Raw genomic sequence first — 24,164 nt, forward strand, 5'->3', positions numbered from 1 at the left:
ACACACACATATATACAATAATTAATAGTGCGGTTGATATTTTTACTAGCAAGGTCAAGACTACAATATCCGTTTCTTATGCAGGAAGTCGGAGAGCTAGAATTGCCCCCCCGTTGGCATTATGTCCACCTGCTATATGGTAAAATGTAATCACATTATTGTAGAAGTACAGTACTATACAACTCACGAGTCACCCCTTATTTCTATTTTGTTTCCAGTTCGCCAGACTTTTTGTAAGTTTAAAAAAAAGAAGATCTTGAGCAATAATCTCGAGTCAAAGTTTTTTGGACACTCATTTTCACACCATTTTCAGCCTTTTTTTTAGACCATGGTTTTTTGTTTGTTCTATTGTTCCATTTGCTTGTTCTGCCACTTAACACTGACCAGTGAACCATTCAAGCATAAGAAAATGCAACTAGCCAAAGGCACAAACCAGTGTTGGGTCTACAAATGACAGACTCAGCAATCTTAAATTGCATCTTTAAGCACTTTTAAGCTGTTTATAGTAGCCTGTTGTAAAAACACATAATATATTCCCATTTCTTTACCAGAATCTGCAGAAATTGCCAAAGATAGAACAGTTTGACAGGATCCATAAGATATTTTTTGCACCAACAAGGTGATTCCCAAAAACCTGACAGCTGAAAACTTGGCTTATAGCTGCACTAAAATAACATTTTAAAAAGAGGAAACTGAAAAAGTGGAGGACGAAGGCAGAAGTGGTGAGCTTAAAAAGCAAAACAAAAACATGGCAGATGAGCAGTATCTCAAACTCATGTTCTTAAGAAATATGAAAAAAAAAAAAAAACAGAAAAAAACAAAGTTGATGAAATCATAAACGCAGAAGATTACAGTTGGATTTTGATTCAACATGCAGTAGCTTCTGGCAAATGTCTGATGTTTTTCAGAATGACAGTGATCTTAAAAGCATTGCCAACACAGTAAAAGCATACCTGGAACAAAACAAAAGGCAGTCAACATTGAAAGAAGAGCTTTGAATGTTCTTCAAGAAGCCTGGAGAACTATTCCTGAAGACTACCTAAAGAAATTACAAGAAAGCTGCCTAAGACAGTTCAGACTTTTTTCGATGAATAAAGGTGATCATAGCAAATATTGTCTTTCAAGCTCAACAGAATTGAACAAACTCTGTTTTTGTCTTATTTGCTGTATTTCCATGTTCCAATAAATCAGAGCACCCATATCCCAGTTTACTGAAAACAATATAAAGAACTGAGGGGTGGCTTGAGACTTTTGCACAGTAATATATCGAATAATGCAACCCACAGCATTTTTTAGACTGTATACGACAAAATTAATTTATCTGTTAGGTATAGGCTATGCACTAAAGGAAAAAAAATCTACTTTGATTTTTCCAGACTTAGCAGCTACTTGAGATTTTAATTCTTCGTTTTGAGCTAAAAGCAAATTTTACTCAAATATAGTGACAATCTGATAATGTACGTTAGGTTTAAGACTTAAGACAGACAACAGATATTAACTGAATGTTTCCAGCACCTTATTGAATTAATGCCATGAAGAATTTAGACAATCCAAAGGCAAAAGACGGCCCAACCCAGTATTAGCGAAGTTAAAACTGACATATTTTAATTTATTCTACAAACTTGAATTAAGCATCACTGTGAAAATGCTCCTTGAGAAAAACAAACAAACAAAAAAAACAACAACCCCAAAACAATTAAAATGTAGATTTTAAAGTTCAACAGCAAAACATATTGATATAATAAATTGCTTGTTTGTTTTTGTTTTTTTTAAAAAGTGATCAACGTAGTATTCTTCATTAGATAAATTACTGACAGTATTGTCTTCATTTAATAATTTAGGCCAGCCAGCTTGCCACTGATGGAAAAAACAAAAGTGTTATATACAATTAATGTTTTCTAAGCATATAATTTATGATGAAAATCAGCTTACAGTGTTATTGTGCCTACTAATCTAACAGCTGAAGGCTGGTAAGACAAAAACAAACCTCAATCACTTACTCACTTATACATTATCATCATCATTCATAGACAAGTACAAACATGTTTACAGCAACTGTAAACAAAACAAGAGATTTCCAACCAGTATTTACAAAAGTAGTACCAGAAAGTTTTAATGTGGACAGCTGAAGTCGTTCTCATCATTCTCTTCAGGTTCATTGCTCCACGTAACAGGAATTTTAGCAGCACACACCGCCTTTCTAGTGAAAGGGCGGCATGACCCAGTCTGATGCAGCGGGGGATTGCTGCTAGCGATGTTGCCCATGCTTTTAGCAAAAGCGCCTTCTCGTGTCCTGCCTGCTGCTCCATGATTCCTCCTGTACAGCTTGCAGGAAGCCACGAGAGGCTTTCCTATGTCCACCTGCTGGCTTTCTGTCTGACGTAGTTTACTGTCTCTGTGAGTATAGTGTAGATCCACCTTTATGACCATAGACTCCTAAAAAAAACAAAAAAACAAAAACAATTATTGTAAGGAGTAAACACTATTAGAGAAAGGTATTAGTATAGATATATGGAGACATACCTTGAGCTTCTGAAGAGCACAGAGCCTCAGAGTACAGTCTGGGTTAACATTATTCATAAGTAGTAGTGAGTCCATCTCCTCTGACCTGCCAGACCTGGAAAATATGTCTTCCATTGTCTGAGGATTAAAAGCACAAATAATGTTATTATTATTATATATGTAAACCATCTTCATCAATATAAATAAACAGCTGTATTTACAGTGGTTTGGCACTGAATCGTTGCTAAAAAAGTGCAGTATCACATTCAAAAATCAGCCACTAGATGTCAGGATTACGCAAGAGTCAAAGTCAGCCAAACTGACGGAATTATTTCACAAGAGCAGAGCTGCTCATAACCATTACTGCTTCCTGAGTCATCTGCGGTTGCAGCATGCTGGAAGCCTATATATGGGCAGAACTTCCTCACACATGTGAAATGTGGGTGTGAATGGTCATCATTGAGAAATTCATTTTGTCTAGTGGAAACTGACGAGCATTTTGCCATGAGCCATGTGGAATTTGTCGTGTAGGGACAAGCTGAGAATTTTATCCAAATCCTGAGTTTACTGATAGGCTTTGCCAAAAATCAAAAGCAGTTATGTAACAGTTACATTTCAGTGTATTGCAATTTAGACATACTGCCATTAACAATGCCCCTGCCTTTGTACTCCAGGGCCTACTTAGGCTTGTTCGGATAGCCGAATTTGGTGAAAAAGTCTGACAGTGAAGTGGAAAATAAGAAATACTTACAGGTATACTGCTTAGTGTGACCACGCAGTCCTGGGTATGGGGGCCTGTGGTCTTTACAGTGGCAAAAGCTACGAGAACATTAGAGTACAAAGCTGAGAAGCTGACTTCCACTTCTACTCTGCAAAGAAACATCAGCCGCTTCTTCCGTGGTAGCTCTGAAAGCAGATGTGAAACGTTTTTGGTTTTTTTAAATAGAAGGGAAAAAAGCATGCATAAAAACATGTTCCAAAACTTATTCGACATTTCATTTTTTTTTTAAATCATGATGCTATTTACTTAAGGAGGATTTTGCAGAGCCCATGACCAAATTAGGACTTTCAGCAACTCATTTATCTCAAGCCACAGACTTTTATCTTCCATCTAGGAAGAGTTCTTAGATTAATCCACAATATCAAGAAAATACGAGGAAGTCTGAGTTGTCAAAACAGACTTCCTTCCATCAAAGGGGAAAATGCACAGCGTAAAATAAACCATTTCCCTCTTTGCATTAATCAAACGGAATCATGAATTATGCTGAAAAAATCTTAAACCACAGTGTGCAGATTTAGTTTGTCACACATTGTTGAGTAGGAGGTGAGAAAAAGGTTAAACAGTATCAATCACTCTCTTTGTGGGGATTTATGTTTCAGCGAGAGAAATCTACGTCATGACCGCAAACACCTCCGATGTAACTAACAGCACGTCGGGTCAACGAAGCCCACAGCCACTATTGTTACTGGCCCGTTCGGCACAGTCGCTTCCCTCTTGTACATTTCCAGCTGCTTTTTTGAATTCATCAGCATGAGACTAACAATCATGGCCTCGATATAAGTGCTCTCAAATGTCAGCAAATTCCTGGAGGAGGATTGCTGAAATATCGGAATGGACGTCAGGGAATTTACAAACAAGTGCAAAAACTAGAGGAACAGATATGTTTGACCGTGAAAAACACTGACCGTGACAAAGAGGAGTATTTTTTTTCCTATCATGGCTTGTGCAGTTTATTAAAGACTGCGACATGGCCGCATGTTAATTTGTTTTGCTTCAGAGGAAAATAAAGCATATTTGCACATATTCTGTCACCAGCAGTAACATCGATAAAGACAAAAAAAAAAAAAAAAAAAAAAAAAAGAAGGAAAATGTTCTCCCATCTCACCATTTGCTTGTCTCCAGCAGGCATCTCGCAGGTGAAGCTCTTTTGTGTGGCCGGTGGTTCGAACTGGATCTGCAAGGGATCGTGGTTCCTTCAGTGTGTGTTTGATCTCCACCGCCTGTTTGCCTGTGATTAGAGGATCTCTGCCCAGATCTGGTGGAGAAAAGGAGGGGTTCAGATGGAGGTAAATACAATGAAATACAGCAGCTACACACGTTTTTAGCGTTTCTTTGGCCCCTTCCTTTAACTCGGTCCTGTTTAAACAACTTTAAGAAAATCAGCACTGCTTGAAAACTTTGGCAACCTTGCAATTGTCCTAGTGGTCTGTTCATCTTAGGACAGCAGTGAGTGAGGAATGTTCCAGAAACAAATATGAGAGATTCATCAGAATCTCATGGTTGTATTTGAGGAACTCTGGGATATTTTAAAAAAAAAAAGGCATTTTTAAAATTCACTGTTACTGATGACACGAGTTTTGGGAAAAAACCCTATTCACAAGATGTCAAGCATGCAAAACAAAAGTCATTAATAGGACTAAACGGGGGATATTCAGGGAGAACTAAAACTATGCTCACAGAATAGGACACAAATTTAGAGTTGTCATCTGAATAAAGCAAGTACACTCCTTTAATGAGAGGGTTATTGCTATAACACAAACAACCAAACGAGAGGCTTAAAGAGGCTCACAAATTTAAAATAAATAAATAAATAAATAAGTTAAAAAAAAGAACAATTTTCATATCCAACACCACACTTATTCATTTAAATATTTTCACACACAGAGACAGGGCTGTCAGCAGGATGTCCTGTTCTGGTAAGTCTAATTTGTTAGTGAGCCCATGAGAGCAGTGGCAGGGAGTGCCCAAACTGCAGAGCAGCTGTCTTGCACTCTGCAGCTCTCAGGTTTCTTGCTCTTCTCTATCCAACAGTGTGAATTTCCAAAGAATGAGGTCACATGCTAATGGCATTTTGAAAATTTCTTCTACCGGGGGCCCATCAAACTGACAAACACACTGAACAGCTTCCCTTCATCGGCACAGTCATCGCTTTACTTACAGGACCCGAGTAAACAACATTAAAATGAGATACAAGCGATTCCAAAAGTTGTCTGTGGTCCGTGGTGTATACCAAAGGGCAACCTGTTCCCCTCGGTGCTGTTTACCCTTCATCTCTAACTGTCAGCCTACTGAATTATGTGTTTATATCCCTAATAAACTGAACAGAAACAAAAAGAAGGAAATGTACATTTTTAATTGATATGTATGGTTTTCTTAAAAATGAAACAAATGATTTTGGTGTCAGCCACATTAATGTCTCACTCAGTCAAAGCCATTTCTATTGATATAGCAGCCCTTTATATTAGGCATTTTGGAAATGAATCATCATGTAAACAAAGTAAAAACCCCATTCTTAATTTTCCAATTTAACTCTTACCCTCTGAAACCTTCTCTAAAACATGCGTGACTTTCTCAGCTTGCAGGATGTGCTTGTTCAAGTACTTTGTAAAGATCCCAGTACTCTTGCCCCCGTCCTGGACCTCGAATGCTTCAGCATCTTCGCACCTGTAATAATTAAAGGAGAGGGGTTATTTTTATTTTGCATGACTTTCTACAACAGTGACTTTCTAAAATTTTAATTGATTTCCCCCCCCCCATTTGCAGTTGAATACAAAACAATTAATACTACATACGTGGCATAACCGTAAACTGTGTTCCCGCTGGGTGCCAGTGGCTTGATGGCAGATAGTAAGGAACCCTGGTTGTACCTACAGAGTGAAATGAAGTTAAACAAATAACAAATCTATGTCATGTTAACTGAGCTTTTACAAAGAAATTTACATATCCAGATATCGGCTCCGTGCAGAAATTAATTATTGCACTTACCATTTTCTACAGGTGTCCAGCAGGATTACACTCAGTGCAGTCTGCCTTTCCTGCATGCTGAGCATGATCCTCTGCACACAGACACAGTTTTCGGTTCCGTACGGTTGCGGAGCATCGACGGACACCAAGTAATTCCTTCCCGCATGCTCATAACCATGGCCCGCATAGTAGAAAAGGCCTGTAGAGAGAATACACGTCTGATTACTACGACAATAACAAAAGTGCTGCAGTAATTCTGCAGTCCTGGAATACATGACAGTCAATCTGAGGAGGTAACACATCATCATAAAGATGCCTGACTTCTAATCACATTTGTTTCATTATTAACAACAGAAAGAGAGAATAGAAGCAGATAATATCACCTCACAGCTCCAAACTGTGCTATTGACACCAACACTTTTTTATTTATTTATTTTTTAATAACACTAACACACTGTTACAAGTGGAACAGTAAAACATAAAAAGAACGAGTTATTTAACAAGCACGTGGAAATAGCCACACCGTCCCACATACGTATGAAGTCATACAGCCGTTATCTAACATTGATGACAAGATAAGAACCACGGAATATGACGAAGGAAGTTACAGTGCTTTAGGTGCCACATAAACCTCTAAATAATAGCATCAGCATTTTCTAAGAACAGCAGCTGAATACTGAAATTCAGCTAATGACAAAAGCTTTTTCCAAAAGAAATAGGCAGGAAAAAAAAATTATAACGCTCACCGTAAACGCCTTTGTCAAGGAGATGAATGAACTTCTCAATAGCAGTAAGCATCTCCTCTCTGGTCAGATCCAACAAGGAGACGACTCTGAAGCCAAGCTGCCGCAAGAGGTTGCCGAGCTCATGAACATCCATGACGGGTGCCATCAAGGCCGGGTGGTTGGAGTAATTCAAGTTGCCAATAAGTAAGGCGACCTTATCAGTGGCTGCAAGAAAGTTCAATGTCTGATTCAAAAATCACTCCAACACAAGAAAATTCTCAAACACTCTGACAGTTTTCCTCTCCACACATCAAATGACAAGATGTTTCTTTCCATTAAACTTTACCTGTGAGCGCTGCTGGAGGAGGTTGATCACTCTTCACTAGAGATTGTGCTTAAAAAGAGAAAACAGAAAAAGGAAGCACAAAATCAGTTCATGTTAAACAAAAAACTGACCTAAAGTAGCATTTCTGTCTGGGGAGCATATAGAGAACAATAGAACTCAAAGATTCAATAGTATTCTCTGTGAAAGTCACTTTTATTCCAAGTAAGTTATAAACAGGAGAATCGCTTCAAGAACTAGTTTCACTTTACATCACTTTCCTGTTTTGTGTATAAGGCTTGAGCCCAGCACTATTTGGAGAACAACTTCCTTTTTAGTCTGTAGAAATGGGAAAGTACCTCCAGCATAATGGAAACAACTTAGTGCCTTAGAGCTAAACCAGTGGAATGAAAGGAGTGTGAAGCATTTATTTTTCTCCTTGACACATTTTATTAGTAATAGAGAAAGTAAAGGAATGGGAAAGAATACAGTCCTGAAACTGGGATAAGACAGGTATCACTGTACTGATTTTTGTTTTAGGTTTCACTTTCAGCTTACCAATGTCAACATCGACGGGCTCAGTCCACCTCTCTCCTAGTGTGTTAGATAGCGAGCACAGGTATGTTCCACTGTGTTCAGCTGTCGCGCGCTCAATCTGCAAATATAATAAATCACATTGTTCGTGTCTCTGTCCAAAAGTGAAATATTAACTACATTGTTTAATGAATTACACAGTGGGATCAGAGGTAAGAAAACACTCCATCTTCACCGCCGTTCCTCCTTACCTGCAGTGTACCGCTTTTCATGTCCAGCAGTGGCTGTCCATTTCTGTACCACTGGTAGGAAGGAGCTGGGACACCAAAGGCAGCGCATTGTAGAACAAGTTTTGTACCTGGTTGAATCTTTTGCGGCTTGGGGTTGGTGGCAATGTGAGGCTCACCTTGCCAGTCTATGGGCAAGCCTGACGATTCAAAGAAAAAGACGGGTTGAAATGAAAACTGCATCTATACGACAAAAATGACATGCAACCAGCATGATGATTTACCTGATTTATCAATGTCCAACACCTTGACCTTCACCCAGTTGCTGAACACACATTTATAGTACTGGTCATTCACTCGGCACACATAGAGCTGAGTTTGTTGAGCTCTGATGGTCAGATCAGCTAGAGTGCCATTAGGTACCTTAGGGAGGAAATCATTGACAGCAACAAACGGTCATTTGCACACTAAATCCAACAAGAGTGCTTGAAAACTAACTTCTTGAAAGTTAAATTCACATACTTCTTTTTTTGCACCATCTGTAAACCATTGGTAGTTGAGGATGCCCGTGCCCTGAGCACGGACACTCAGAGTCACCTTATGGTTCACAGGTACACACACAGAGACAGGATGACGCACTATCACAATTTCTAGTGAGGAAAAAAACAAAACAAAAAAGCGACAACTTCAGTTTCATAAAACCAAACTTAGTTCTGTTTCGCTGGAAAAAATAACACTAGTGAAACAGTGCTGGTGCTGAGATTAAAACATACCACTGATCATTGTGTGCTTGGGGAAGGATCCAGTCATCTGTGCATTTTCTTCTTCTGCCGAACTGTAAGAAAATCACTGCCTATAATATCCCCACGTACAGAAAAGAAACTCCAAATGAATGGCATGAAAAGGAAAACGATGTATTTAACCTCTCATTTCTAGTCAGGTCAGCTGTTAACCGTACAAAAACTCCAGGATATATTTAAAAACGTCCTAACTGAGTAATTAGGTGTTTAATATGACCGTAACTATTACGTGTTTTACTGCATACCTGCCGTCAACCTCGGACTAGTTGAGAAGCTGTCACCCCTCGGCCAGAATATGTTTTCCTGTTCTCAGGCTTCATAACTTCAAATTTATAGCCCGAACTCTTCCTCCCTTTCCCGGAACGAGAAGGCGCACGCACACATTACCGTTATGTCTGTAATACTGGAGCACCCTTACAACAAAGCAGTAAAGCCCAATCCATATCATGCTAAAAACAAACCCAAGTCTCCTTTTAGTTATAATACTGAAGCATATCTTACACTTAAGAAACAAAAGAGAGCATTTCTGTGCCTGTTAGAGCGATGTAAATTATTTAAATTAAAAGCCAAACTTCTTTTTCTGGCATTACGGTAATGAGCAATCTGGCCCTTTTCAGCTGATGCATAATCACTGTCTGAGGTCAGAGTCTGGAGAGCAGCAAAGTAAAACGGTGTTTTTCAGTTCTAGTTAGTTAGTTAGTTAGTTAGGCTAACTCAAACTTTACTAGATGTCTGTTCGTGGTGCAACGCGAATAAAAAATGTCACGTTGAAGACAAGCAAGCTTCAAAAACCTTGCGTCATAGCACAAATCTGAAATACGGAGTGTTTAAAATGTCTCTTTATATGTTTCAGTAGATATTATGGTCGACCATGAACGCTTATTGGCTGTTTATAAGCATTTAATTACAACATATTCCAACAATTTGTTTACTAATCTATAATATGTGGTTTTATTTTTGTAAAGTACACAATAAAATGTACGATTGAATGCCTATGTTCTATTTTTTTTAAAGGGGCATTAGGTTTTAATACATATACTGGCTTAATTTTGGGATATTTGCTTGTTAATGCTACATTTTATATAAATGTAATAAAATGTGATAGGGAAAAAAACCCACAGAGAACAGAGACAGACATTTGAGAGGAAAGAGTAAAATGTAGCAATCCTGACAGTAATTTTAATGTTTTAAAAATGAGTCATCAATAGCTATTCCTTCCTTCCTAACATTATTAAATCAAAGTGCAGGTTTTGTAAGCCTTTTTTTCCCCTTAGGCCATATGAGCAACAAGGAGGTCAATGTGATTTAACCATGTGTTGCAATACAAAGTGTATATGTGTGTTGGAGGGGTGGGGGGTAGAGGGGCTGTCCTTTAGGAACTCCTGAGCAAAGCATTGGACTTAGACCATTGGCTGTTATCAGCTACATCATGAATCGAGTCTACATATAATCCACAAGGGTGTCTCACCAAGATGGTTAAGTTTTTCCAGCTTGTTGAGCCGGATCCAAACACTGCAGTGAGATTTTTGCATTGTGAATGTTAATGAAAAGATAGATTTGAGGCAAATGTGTTCTAGGTTAAATGGGTAACATTTTGATCTGAATTCAGTTTGTTTGTAGATTTCTTTGCTAAAGTCTAAAGTCTAGTTTCGGAAAATCTGATGTGCTCTTGAACCTATTTGTGGGCCTGCTATAAATAGGGCCACTCTGGCAACACATGCATGTCTATGATAGGAGGTTACAGAGAATTTCTTCACAGACTCTGGCTCCAAAGTAACACTGACAACATCTTAATGGTAAGTTGGAAATTTAGAGAGTTTTGCCGTGAACAAGAAAGACATCTCTTGTATTCCTAAGACATACAAGTAAATTACTTCTCTTAGGTTTGTGTTTGACCACTAACAGCGCTTTCACAACCCGATAGCATGATCCTATTTATAACTTGCTCCAATGCAATTGCTTTGCTTGGTCAGAAAGGACGAGCACTAGGGCTGAAATGTGTGTTTGAGTTTTGTATGGGTAAATAACACAGAGTGTGTCGTTTGCTTTCTTTAATTAACAACCAACAGGTTTTGTTGTAATTCTGAAGTGTTTCTTTTATCTTCTCCAGGAGCTTCTGCATGGACAGCAACATTTAATCTGAGCCTTGATCTTGGAAAGCTGTGGATGTGAAAGCAGAGTGCTTTTTTAGCCTGGGTGATTTTTTTTTTTTTTTTTTTTTAATTCATTTTCAGGCACAACGATTTATCTCAGCTATCTCGGATTGTAAGTTTTTGGTGCGCTACCATAGTGGACAATGACTTCTAGAAGGCTGATGACTCGATCTTTTTCTGGCAATGGGAGGACAAGCAGCTTCAGTGAAGACGAGGCTCCATCTTTCAATGGCCGCAATACTTACCTCTCAAATGTCCGGCCTGAAAACAGGTAGACAGTCTTATCTGTATTCTTTATGTGTTTGTAGATCATGTTGGTGAAGCAGATTGATATTGTATTGATACAGATTGATACAAGAAGAAGATATAAAGTGCACAGTGATCAAGAAAAAGAGTCTTGGTCTGGCAGGTCGAATAAAAAAAAATCATAAAATATAATAAACATTTCTTTGTATCTTTTATGTCATTTAACTGGTATAACACTTGATCAAACTAGACCCATTAGATGAAGTTTGCCAAATTAAACACAACCACTTAAGTTTTCAGATAAAATCAGATATATCACACAAATAATTGCATGTGCATTATCTATAAACTGTAGGAGGAGGACAGCTGTGAAACAATTTTACTGGGGTAGAGTCCCAATACGCAGACCCTAATTAATCACTGTCGTTGCTTCGTTTGCCTCCTCTCTGAATAGCTATTCAAGGTATTCTCACTACAGGCCGGCGAGGTAATCTCTATTTTAAAACACTTCTACCCACTAACATCTTAACTGCAAAAACTGGTTTACTCCACGAATGAAACCCACACAAGTTTTGACTGACCAACATTGGTTTCAGTGCTGGGTTGGCAAGTTTGTTTTGCTTGACATCTCACAAGTTTGTGTCAACCTTTGACATCCATGTCACTACCAGAAATTCCCATTAACATCCTTTCCTGTTGTTTTAATTTAAAAATTAGAAATAAAGTAATTGGAGCCTACTAGTTAAAGATGAAAGGGTTCACCTGATTAACTGAGATAAATTATAAAAGTATCCACTATTTCTATTTGAAGCAAGAAGCTGACTTTCTAATGGATCAGCAATTCCTTTCAGGAGCACGTTGTGCAGTGTCATGGCTCAGCTGACTGAGGACATACAGCCATCTTTCGAGACCACCTTGAAGTCAAAGGCAGTCTCAGAGAACTGCAATGTGAAATTCACCTGTGTGGTAACAGGTAGGCTTACGTCAAGGTAGCGTCTGTGCCCTGTTGTTTTCCGGAATAACTGAAACCTCTCAGACTGAGCTGGGTGTGAAGTGGCAGGATGTGACTAATATGAAAACAAAGGATTTTGCTTCGAAGGCAGCACTTCTTCCTGTATTACTTTTTCAGCACAGCTTAATTTTGAGCTCGTTTTTCAAGAATTTTTGGGCCTCAGGCAAGCTAGATGGTTGGGCCAACATGATGCAATAACCAAAATACATTCAAGTGAACGCTTCCACACTGTGTTTTATTAAGCATGTCATTATTTTTAATATATGAGAAATTTAGCTGTTGCACATTAACAGCACAGTGTAGCACAGGGAGTGTAATGTTTACAAGCCAGAGGAAAGGTGTTCATTATATCATTTCCATGTCAGGTTACCCAGCTCCAGAACTAAAGTGGTATAAAGACGATATGGAAATGGATCGCTACTGTGGACTCCCGAAATATGAAATTCGTCGAAATGGAAAAACTCATACCCTTCATATTTACAAGTATGTAAGACAGGCTTGCATTAATCATACTGCAGAGAGGTAGCTCTTTGTTTGTTTTAATGACATTAACAAGAGCTTCTGTTTCTAGCTGCACAGTAGACGATGCAGCCATCTACCAAGTCTCAGCCAGCAATAGCAAAGGTATTGTCTCCTGCTCTGGTGTTTTGGAGGTTGGCACCATGAATGAGTACAAAATCCACCAGCGCTTCTTTGCTAAGCTGAAACAAAAAGCAGAAAAGAAGAGAAAAGATGCAGAGGAGCAGATCAAGATGGAGAATAAAGAAAATGTTCAGAAAGTGAAACCACTGATTAGTCCAGAACACCCTCAGAGGAAACGGGCTGTCCCACCACCAGAGGAAAGAGAAGGTGCCAAAGAGTCTGAGGCTATAGAGGAACTGGGAGCTACTGCAGAACCTAATGGAATTAGCTCAGAAAATGAGGAAACAGCTTCTTTGGCATCCCGGGACAGAGGTCTTGAGGACGAGACAGGTCCATCAGACGAGACGTTGGCCACTAAAAGAATAAAGATGTCAAATGGTGTAGATGCTGGAATTAATAGTAGCCGAAGCCATATGATGGGAGTTGGAGGTGAAAACTGTTATGATGGAGGAATCAGTTTGGCACAGTTTTTGGCAGAGACTCTTCAGTCCCAGGCTGTGGAGGAAAAACAGAATTCATCTCAAGCCGAGAAAGATAAAGAAGTGGAAGAAGCTGTTTTGTGTGACAATCAAGAGAAAGAGAAGGAGGAAGAGGAGTTGCAAAAAAAGAGAGAAGAAGAAGAAAAAGCTCTACAGGAGGAATATGAAAAAGAGAAAAGAAGAGAGGAAGAACTGGCCATCAGAAGGGAAAAAGAAAGAGAAAGGCAACCCCAGGTGTCGCACACAGCAGCCCATGGCAAACATGGCCCAGACATCAAACATCACAGCAAGGGCCATAAGGATCACGACCACCACCACATCCAGACCTCCATTTCCTCTATGCTCCACTCAGTCAAAGACTTCTTCTTTGGTAAGAGTAAGAAAAGCACTCATGGTCACACTGAGAATGAAGAGGCTGATTTTGAGCACTCAGTGGAGGCTCCTGAACCAGAAATGCCACCATCATTTCAGCTGCAAGAAGAACACAGTCCAGACATGTCCAAACCTCCTACAGAGGAAGTCGCGCCTGTGGAAATGGATAAACCCAGAGAGCCTTCAGAAACTACCGTGGCTACAGAACACGAGCCACCGTCAGTAGAGCCAGATACATTTAAGTATGAAGACCATGCACAACACTCGGCCCTGCCACCATCACATGAACTGCCACAAGTGGAGTCCACAAGTCCGAGTGTGACAGAAAGTGAGGAAGCCGTGGAAGCCATGGAGGTATCTGTGGGGATGGAGAGCAGCAGCGCAGGTGAAGAAGTGCCACTGCCCAGGCTTCAATTTGTCACAGAGGTATGTACAGGGGTCTTCCACAGCAGCACGTTAGATCCACTCGTGTAATACAAAAGAGCACGAGTTGAGCACAAAATGAACTTCCTCACCACCCCACACAAAAATCGTTAAAAAGAAAATTAGAGGGAAAGAAGTGCCTTTGTGTGAGTGTCTGATCGTGGTTATTTCATCTCCAAATAAAGTATCAGTGAGTTGTACTAAAAATTAACACCTAGATAAAATGATTAAGATTTCACTATAGAACAAAATTTTATCAGTTTTTAAGTTTTTTTAACATCCTTGAAAAAAAAAATCAACTTTCAGTTTTCAATCAGATTTATACACAAAGTTTTTAGAAGTGGTAAAGAAGCAAAAACGATGATTAGATGTTGTAATCATGAGTCTCTAGACAGTTAAAAACACGCATAATATTAGTGATCAGCAACTTTTAGGAGTGAGTCAGCATAAGGGTGTGACACAACTGTTTTGCTGCAAAGATAAACCACACAAAAACAGTGTGGGAGAAACAGGGAAGCTTAAGATGCATTTCACTAGTTACATGCAGGGGCAGGGGATGTTGTGCATCTGCACTGTAAGATAGGCTGCATGTTGGGTTTCGCATGTTGGCTGTGGTGAATGGGGCCAGGAGTGCGTCAGAGATCATGATGAAACCTGAATGTCAGATGCGGGTCTCACATTACAAACAGGGCTTTGCTTTAAAGAGGTTCAGCGGTAGTAGAGTGAGTCCGGCGGCAGGTCTCGGCATGAAAGGAAGGGACACATTCCTCACTGCCCCCCATACCTTAAAATAAACCCTTTCCTCATCGAGACAAGAGAGAGGAAGGCAGCACTTCTGTCATCTCACTGTCCAACTTGTCAAATAGCTACATGTATGTTAGAAATGTGTTTTTTTTTTAGAGTTAAACTGATACAGTCTATGTGTCTGACCTTTGGCCTTTACAGCAAGCAGCCTTAAACTGATCACCACACAATTCTTTGATTTTAAGTGAAGTTTTTCATTAGTAGTTTGTCTTATCAGTTACACAGTTAAATATGTAGCACAAGTGTATTGATATTTACCTGAAATTACCCAATAAGCATTACACTGTTACCTTTAAAGGTTTCAGACTAGAAAAAGGTGTTACTGTCATGTTTCGGCTGTGTGCAGGCAGGAATTGGACCCAAACGCAAACTCACTAGAAACAGGATTGAACTCAAAATGGCAGCTTTTATTGCTGAACAAACAACATCTACAAAACCTAAACTGAGAAGACGCTAACAAGAGTCACAGGGCGAAACACACAGCATGAAGGAGATCACGACACTGATACAGAGAAACACAGGGCTTAAATACACTGGGAAATAACGAGGGGAATGAGACACAGAAAGGGAGCACAGCTGGGAGAAATCGAACATAACGAGACCCAAGGGAAGCGAAACGCAATACATTCACGTAGGACACAGTCCTTCAAAGTAAAACAGGAAATGTAACATAGACACAGACTTGACTAGGGGAGACAGAGCAACTAAGAAACACAGAGAACAATAACAGGGAGACACAGAGGGCGGCTAACTAAATAATCAGAAAACTAAAGAGAATACAAGAAAGCCAAACTAAGACACGAGACTAAAGAATAAACTGGGGCAACAAAGAGAACTAAGATCGTAATACAAAAACTCAGAGACACAAGAAACTCAAAACACTGGGTCACCAACCCAGAACAGTGACAGTTACATAGTTTTAGTTGCACTTTTTAATCTCTTATTTATTCAGCTTTTGTTTTTCTGTGCATTTTTTAAATGTATTGTTTGCTTGAGAAGAAGGGGAATATTTATGGGATAATATGTGATAACTTAAGAAGCCTTATATGGGTATTATGAGCCGCATTAAAATGCCACTAAGTATTAATAGCTTTGACAAGTAAGTAATTACAACTTCTTCGGTTGCAAACAAATGTTTGTAGTTGTATTCATAAATTTCCTGTGTGTGTTTTTGTTAATTGTAACGTAGCATTAATGTCCAAGCGGTGCACAATGATATGTGGAAAAGGGAACTGAAGTAGCTATGTTTAAACATCCACCTGCTGAGTGATTGCATATCCATAATGTGGAACTACAACTGTACCTTTGCTATGTTGTGGTTAGGTACAAGGCTCTTTAAATGAATAATGAGAGGAAGTTGTAACTATTATCTGAACAATCTTTTCTCACATGATTGTGACCTTTTTTTTAACACACAATGTACACAATGGTGACAAATAGCTTCAGCTTTAATTTGAATGCGACTCCAGTTCCCTTCCATCGAAAGCTGCAACTTCTTTTTTTTTTGGCAGTCACTGCCGGCCACACTTATTGTCACGAGGCATCACATGGTTGCTTTACAGCTATGTATACATTTTAATGATGAGGACAGAGGGGAAACGCGCTCTAAGCGGGAAAAAACAAAAGGAAACTAATGACACTTTTTTATGTAACTCAAAGCTTGACCACTCTGTGATCTATGCTTTCTAATTAGGACTTTTGCTCTTCAGAGTCAAATTCTGTTCTTTTTTTAATTATCGGCTATTGTTGAGGCTTGAGGCTACCCAATATTTACATTAGATTTCTATCTGTCATGTGTGACTGCTCTTTGGCTGAGCTACAAGCTATCATTCATTCACCACCTAGCAAATACTTTTGTGTAAACTGCACATCAATGTCAGCTTATGCGGGAAATCCCCTGTTTATCTTTCAACCTCAGAGCAAAACAAGTGCACTTTCAAAGCCAGTGGAATTTCACTTCATAACTTTGAAGTGTTTCATCCAGAAGGTTAGTGAAGGTTGGCGTAAAATGTTAATCAGTTAAAGCTCCAAAGGAAAGAATAAAAAACTTTTTTAGCAATTTTAGTGGACCCTCACAAATGTAAACTGCTGTCTTGCACATTGTAGGCAGTTTTTTAAAAAAAAGTGGCTAAAAGAAGCTAACCGGTCAAAAAAGTTACAAATATTCAGATTTCCTGTAGTTGTTTTGTAATTCATGGCACAAAAACTTGTCAGAATCTATGACACATAGTCACAAGTTAGAGGTGTAAATTCGCTTTAACAAGATTCTTAAAAACAAGAAGAAAAAAAAACACTTGAGACCGAAACACATACAGTTCCTCTATAACTAGTAAATGAAAGTGGTAAAAATATTTGCATCCATAGCATGCAACATAATGCATCTTTAGAGGGAGTTCTGAAACATAACATAATAATACATGTACAGCATCTTGGTCAACAGGTGTTGTTTTAAATGTGCTATATAAATAAATGTGACTTTGACTGTGACTTATACTTGAAAATGCCATTACGATGATTTTTCTATTTTCAATCAGGCTGACTTTAAAGATAAAGACACTGAGGTGCTCTCGGTTATCAAAGAGGTTCACGTCACTGAGCAAGAGCTAGATTCACCACAGCGTAATCAGCAGGCTGAGAAAGATGAGTCTGTTCCAGAGGATGATAAGTCTGCCTTGCCACAGACCCAAGACTTGGCTGATAAAGAAGGGGGCACCCCAACGCCCACCCTCACCAGCTTGGGAGAATGCTGGACTCCCCCTCACAGCATCGTCTCAGCAGCGGAAAGCCACAGTCCTGGAGAAACGCCCACTGAAACTTTGCAAGAAGAGGGGAAGCAAGGTGAAGTTGACATGGAGGAGGCTAGCTCTTTTAATGAGTTACATGAGGAAGAGAAAGCCGAAGTGAAATCAAAGAAGCAGGGATTTTCAGGTATAAACGGATCTGAGATGACTAAATTGTCAACATCTTCTCTGGAAAGCCAAATAGAGGCGTGCGAATCTAAAAAGCCTGATCAGGTGCTTTCATACTTTCCTGATGTGGAATCATTCAGTGCAGAGACACATTGTCTAAAAGAGGAGACCAAATGTACTTCACTGATTCAGGAAATGAATACAGGATTTCCGCCCACTACACTCCCTGAGAGTTTAGACAAGGTTGACCTAAAAATGCAACATAAACCCACTCGTACTAGGTCACAGGAAATCACAGAAGTCGGCGATGTTAGTGCTACACAAAGTTCAAGCTCTGGTTTTACAAGAAGCGGGGGAAGATATGAGCAAAACAAAGCGGCAAATTCTATTTTAGAGAAAGAAGGACATAATAATCTGTGTGACAGTCTAAAAACACAGGAGCAAGTGTGTTTAGAAGTGGAGAGCGCTGAAGTGAAGAATGAGAGTTTACAGGTTGAAGCGGAGACAGAAAAGCAGACTCCAGTGAACGCAGAAGAGCCGATTCACTCAAAGATAAAGCAAATGGAGGAGCAGAGTAATACTGCACATCAAAACATGAGTGGGAGTGGCTGGAGTGGTGTGCATTCAGAGAATATTCCAGCAATCCAGATATCGACTATTGAAGATATCCCTGATAGTAAACCAAATGTGCCAGATCTGAGCCCAAGTGAGCAATTTCTAATCCCCAAAATTGAAATAATGGAGGCTGAGCTCAAAGAGTCTACTTTGCCACTAACTATTTTGGCCCTAGACAAGCCAGACTCAAGCAATTTGCAAAAACATGATGCAACTCCTGCTTCTGACTTGTTGCCCACGCAGAAAGGTATGCAGAAAGATGATCACATTTCACCTACGGAGAAAGTAGAAGATGTTGCACAATTAGACGGCAAGACAGAAAATACACAGGTGGAAGGGAGGGAAGAGCCCCCTCAGATGAGCTATGCATTAATTCCTGTTATAAATGTTTCATTCACTGATGATAAGGAGGGTGATGCATGTTTAAACAACCATGTGTCAGACACAAAGCAGGCTGTTGAAACTCCAAAGGGGCCTTTGTTTGTGGTACCACCAATTTCTGTCACTTGTCATGAAAGTGATCTACCACAATTCAGCCTGCCCACTTACACTGAGCCGACAGAAATGGAAACTTCAGCTGGCACGCAAAGCGGAACAAAGAATGACAGTGACAAAAATGAGGCTGTGAAGCCTGAAAGTGCTCAAAATAGAAGACCTAACTCTGACGAAAGAAGTGTCAAAGAGAACACTCCCACTGTGCTATATGAAGCTCTGAAACCAAAAGTCGGTGACAGTGTTTCGTTATTCAGCAAAACAACAGTGGACGTCCTTGTCCCTGAAACTTTGAAACCCAAATCCCTCAAAGATGCCAAGACAGAGAATTCAGTGTCAGTTGAAGATCCCCAGAAAAACAGATTTTCTGTTGAGAGACTCAGCTCCAAGCCCCCGACAAGTCCAGCTAGTCTCCGCAAATTAATATCCAAAGCTGCTGCAGACTCAGACAACGAGGCTGCGGCAGCTGAAGATCTAAGCGGAGGGTCTACACCAACGTCATCCCTTTCCTGTGAAAGCAGTCCCCGAATGAAACGCAGAGACAGTCTAACTCTCATACGCTCTGCCACCCCTGAGGAGTTGGCCTCTGGAGCTCGTCGCAAAATCTTCATCCCAAAACCTAAAGAAGACATAGATGGGACACTAGCACTAGATACTCAAGGGATCTTGAGTTACATGTCACCCAGCCAGGCCCGCAGGGCATCGTTACTGCAGGCTCAAAAAACCCCACCTATCGAGAGACGCTCCCCGCTGCTGAATCGCCGAAAGTCCACCTTGGAGGTGCCAAAAGTGGTGGGGGAGACTCCCACAGAAGAGCCGGCCAGCACCAAACGAGAAGAGAAACCTGCTGAAAAAAAGATAGATCCTTTGAAAGGTAAAGTCTTCTTTTGTTTAATTTAGCAAAGGTATAATGAAATGAAGAGGTTTTTTTTTTTTTTATCATATTAACTAAATATATGCGTGGAATATAAATAAATAATGAGGCAACCTGTCCAGTTTTCCCCCATAACCATGGATTGGATAAGTGGAGACAAATGGATGGATGGAGACAAATGGATGGATGGATGGATGGATAGATGGATAATTAGCCTCTATGGAGTTACAAGCAATTATCTGTTAAATCACAGTGGACTGTCTAATTTCCTTGTTTTCATACTTTTCTCAAAATATATCATTTATATTAAATATATCATCAGTGCAAAAAATGTGAAATAAACTGCCACTTAAGAAACAAGAAACATCACATGAGCTCGACTCTCCTTTCCATGCATCACCAGCTCCGCAGGTTATCCGTAAGATGCGGGGAGAGCCATTCCCAGATGCCTCTGGACACCTGAAGCTTTGGTGCCAGTTCTTTAACGTGCTCGGCGACTCCACCATTAAGTGGTACAGAGATGAGGAAGAAATTCTAGAGGTGAAAAGAAGGTTAGTTTTCACCTTTACTCATTTTATGGTCATAACCACCCTACCTATCTGTAAAATCACATGTTCAATTTGTTTTAGGTATTAAAAGAGCTACTTTTCACCTTTGCCATTGCTATTATTCTGAGGATTTCCAGCCAAAATGACAAATGGGCGGGTTCCAAATATGAAACAATAATGCTTCAAGGATAAGCAGGATTTATTTGGGCCTGAGTGCATCCCATGGTCTTCTGTCATTCTCATATTCTCACTGCAAAAGATGTCCAGCTCATGTGACTGTGAACCCCACAGCTGTGACACAGAGAGGTGAATCTCTGGCTAGACACAGAAACTGTAACCTGACACAATATTTTTCCCATCTCCAGGGTGCATTAAAAGTCTATATATGTGCGAATGGTTGCTGTGTCAGCAGTCTGCTGCCACACAGCACGAGCATCTGTCTCACAGTGACATCTTGTGGGTTGTTGGGGAATTGGAGTCTCTCGATTGAATGCGTTCATGACTGTGTGTGTGGATTTTTTTTCTTTATTTTTTCTTTATTTTATGCTCAAGTGGAGGAGATGAAAGCCAAGTAGCACTGGCAATTGTTCTCGCGTCCAACCAAGACTGTGGTGTATATGGCTGCACGATCACTAATGAATACGGGACGGACAGTACTGACTTCCTCCTCAGTATAGACAGTAAGAAACAGCATGTATAGAAAAAAAATCGAAATTGAAATTTAGAGTGTTTTACTGATATTAAATTCAATTTATTCAAGGTTTTGTCTGTTTTCTCTCTTACAGTTATGTCTGAAATACTGCTAAAAGATGATTTGGAAGGTACTTTTTGGTTAAACACTATATGCATCTGAGCCTTTGTTTATACACTATTTTTAACTGGATTCCCAGAGTAACTCTGTTTTTGCTTCAGTTGGAGAAGAGATAGAGATGACCCCGCTCCTGTTCACCAAAGGCTTGGTCGACTCTGGCACTTGGGGTGACAAGTACTTTGGTCGGATCATGACAGAGAGGTTGCACCTTGGGGAGGGCTGCATGCACAAAGCCAGCCAGGTGAAGGTCATCTATGGCCTGGATCCCGTCTTTGAGTCCGGAAGCACTTGTATTATTAAAGTTCAAAGCCCCATCACTTATGGGACCAAACAGGAGAGCAACCTTGCAGAGAGAAATCTAGAAATTACTAAGCACGTGAGTTTCACTGAGGAACTTTTGTTACATTTTAGTATACGTATATGGTTAAATAGTGCTTCCTTCTGCTTTATTTATTTATTTATTTTTTAAATCTCTGTTTTCTAGGAATGCAAAGTCCAAAACATGATTCGAGAATACTGCAAAATCTTCTCAGCTGAAGCAAGAGTTATTGAAACCTTTGGGCCTTCACTAGAGTAAGCAACAGATATATTTTTGTTCTGATAATTAAATCCATTAAAATTATACTATACACAGTATATTACTGCTTGTGATCATCCCACTGTTACTTCATGTTGCCCACAGAGTGATTCCTCGCTATTTGATGTACCGGCCAGCAAATTCTGTGCCGTATGCCACAGTGGAGGCTGATCTTACTGGTTTATTCCTTAAGTATTGCACAATGGATGCTAAAGGGAAACTGGTTATGCAAAAGATTTCTGAGATAGAGCAGAAATGCTGCAGCTTCCAGCACTGGATCCATCAGTGGACACATGGCAATTTGTTGGTCACTCAGCTCGAGGGTACGCCACACATAAAATAATCACGAAGGCAATCATTTAAAGTGAATATTAGCGGGATCATGACCATTAAAGATTCTCTAAGGCTTGTTTTTTTTTTCTAGGTGTTGAAACAAAGATTACAAACGTGAGAGTTGTCACCAAGTCAAAAGGGTTTGTATCGCAGTCCCTACATGCAAAATTATTGTTTGTTTGCTGCTAAATAGCTGCAATAACCCCTCCCCCACCTCCCTTTGTTCTTCAGATACCAAGGATTAACTGAGTGTGGCTCACCTGAGGTGTTCAACCAGTTCCTGACACTCCATCAATGCAACTACTACTGCGGGCTTCTTGGCCTGCGCCCGCTTAAGACTATGGACAGTCTGCAGCAGCCCGCCAAAGCGAAGGGCTCAAAAAGCCCTCTGCTCAACCGCAAAGCGGGGTCTACCAGCCCACAGCTCCAGCGAAAAGGACACAGCCCTCAAATTGCTAGAAAAGCTAATTCTAGCCCAAAGGTGACTAGAAAGGGTCAGGAGACAGAGGACAATAAATCAAGTGCAAAACCAAAGCCAGCAGAAATTACTGATGCCACTGTTGAAAAAAGGTAGGAAAAAGGGCTTTTGTTCTAGCAATATCTCATTGCTTTTATTGGTTTAGTGTTAAGTGTTACTTTCCAGTTATCAAAGGCGGCAAGAGAAAAAGAGTCATTTGTCAGCTTGACGTGGTAAAAACTTATTATGAATATCTGGCCCCTGTGAGGAGACGTCCATCCTCAGCGTAGTTAAAAGGTTTGTGAGAATGTTTGGCATGACGGGCACAGCGATTTTTAAACCTCATAGTCTGCTTTTCTACTTTTATAGAAGAGGAATCACTGAACTGACACAGCTTTTCTAAGAATCTTTGAACACCTGCCTCAGAGTATTATCAGCTCTATGAGTGGACAAACAACTCTCCAAGCAATATTTGCCAAATAAGCCAACAGGAGATGTCAACATTAAGGTGTTTTCATTTAAATGTCGTGTATAAAATGTACATGGCCACAATGTATGTATGTTTCACTCGCTTTCTAGAATGTATTATAAGTATTATACGTAGATGCTGCATGTTCACGTCATGTACAGAATGTGTATCAAGTAAAAGGTGTGCTCATTTCTGGGTTAATATTTATTGCTAGTATTTAAACTTTCTTCACAGCAAAGTTGAGCTCATGCTGTGGATTAACAGCACCATTTTTAGATAAAAAAAATGTTTGTGTGCACTTTGTTTTGGGCTTTTTTTTTAGTTATTGTGACTGATTGTTGTTTTTCCAGTCCCTTTCCATTATTTTCACATTTTAGATGGCAAAACTATACTTTATCTCAAAGAAAAGAGCTGTTTTGGGAGTGTACCGCTGGTCAGTATTAGGCAGAAACTTCATTAACATAACCTTTTTATTCTTATTTTGCGCGAGGCCAGCAGGGACATTTGGAGACGATAAAGATGAAAACCCGCTCAGTTATCACATTAACTTTGTATTCTTGGTTAAAGTCCAACAGAGGTCAGTTCTCTCCTACAAATAACACCAAACCTGTGTGAAAAGCAAGCTTTGGGAATTTGTGTCTTGATTAATGATTAATAAGGATATTCAGAAGAGTCCAAACTAGCACATGTCAGCTGGTGTCATTTGTGTATTCACTAACTGCATGAAGCCTTATAGATGAAGGAAAAGAAAGCACGGAAATATTTTAAATTGAATATGTGAAAAAAAACAAAATAATAACACATAATGTGTACATAAATAAATGGAGTAAATATGCAAAGTAACATAAAGAACAATAATAAATGAGTGAGGGTGCGAGTGAATGACTGAGTGAATGAATAAATGTGTCTTTGGTATGTTTGGTATGTCACACTGTGTCTGCTTTTCTAAAGAAATAAATATGTAAAACAAGTCCAGTCATGAGTTTTATTTCCATATGTTTTATAGTAGTTAACATAGTTTTATATATAATTAATGTAAATTTGGTGTGTATATATATATATATATATATATATAGTTATATATATATATATA

The 24,164-nt window shown here is 39.5% G+C and overlaps 2 protein-coding genes across 4 annotated transcripts; one reads left to right on the forward strand and one right to left on the reverse strand.

Annotated features, from left to right (window-relative positions):
* Nucleotides 1-1,945: 1,945 nt before the first annotated feature.
* Nucleotides 1,946-9,149, reverse strand: malt3 (MALT paracaspase 3). 3 transcript variants are annotated; one of them, XM_085357415.1, is made up of 15 exons: nucleotides 9,101-9,149; nucleotides 8,829-8,890; nucleotides 8,578-8,705; nucleotides 8,340-8,478; nucleotides 8,080-8,255; nucleotides 7,853-7,949; nucleotides 7,319-7,366; nucleotides 6,994-7,197; nucleotides 6,269-6,446; nucleotides 6,076-6,150; nucleotides 5,820-5,947; nucleotides 4,389-4,538; nucleotides 3,254-3,408; nucleotides 2,524-2,640; nucleotides 1,946-2,436 (listed from the first exon to the last, which is right to left on the reverse strand). In XM_085357415.1, exons 2-15 carry the CDS (start codon nucleotides 8,863-8,865, stop codon nucleotides 2,113-2,115), a joined length of 1,956 nt encoding a protein of 651 aa, XP_085213541.1. In that variant the 5' UTR covers nucleotides 8,866-8,890; nucleotides 9,101-9,149; the 3' UTR covers nucleotides 1,946-2,112. The 3 variants fall into 3 exon arrangements, with proteins under 3 accessions (XP_085213541.1, XP_085213543.1, XP_085213542.1); XM_085357417.1 differs by having other exon boundaries at nucleotides 8,829-8,908; nucleotides 9,101-9,138; XM_085357416.1 differs by lacking the exon at nucleotides 9,101-9,149 and having other exon boundaries at nucleotides 8,829-8,985.
* A 1,160-nt stretch (nucleotides 9,150-10,309) lies between these two features.
* On the forward strand, nucleotides 10,310-24,038 carry alpk3a (alpha-kinase 3a). Its single transcript, XM_085359218.1, has 15 exons — nucleotides 10,310-10,651; nucleotides 11,090-11,279; nucleotides 12,106-12,227; nucleotides 12,632-12,749; nucleotides 12,838-14,185; nucleotides 17,521-19,876; nucleotides 20,280-20,427; nucleotides 20,977-21,104; nucleotides 21,210-21,245; nucleotides 21,337-21,611; nucleotides 21,720-21,808; nucleotides 21,918-22,135; nucleotides 22,237-22,285; nucleotides 22,377-22,715; nucleotides 22,972-24,038. The coding sequence occupies exons 2-15, from the start codon at nucleotides 11,152-11,154 to the stop codon at nucleotides 23,003-23,005; spliced, it is 5,388 nt and encodes a 1,795-aa protein (XP_085215344.1). The 5' UTR covers nucleotides 10,310-10,651; nucleotides 11,090-11,151; the 3' UTR covers nucleotides 23,006-24,038.
* The last annotated feature ends 126 nt before the right edge of the window (nucleotides 24,039-24,164 follow it).

Source organism: Diplotaxodon limnothrissa, linkage group LG7 (genome assembly GCF_057381915.1).
Source record: "Diplotaxodon limnothrissa isolate DT_005_m linkage group LG7, D_limnothrissa_male_GT1.1, whole genome shotgun sequence".
Lineage (NCBI taxonomy): Eukaryota > Metazoa > Chordata > Actinopteri > Cichliformes > Cichlidae > Diplotaxodon > Diplotaxodon limnothrissa.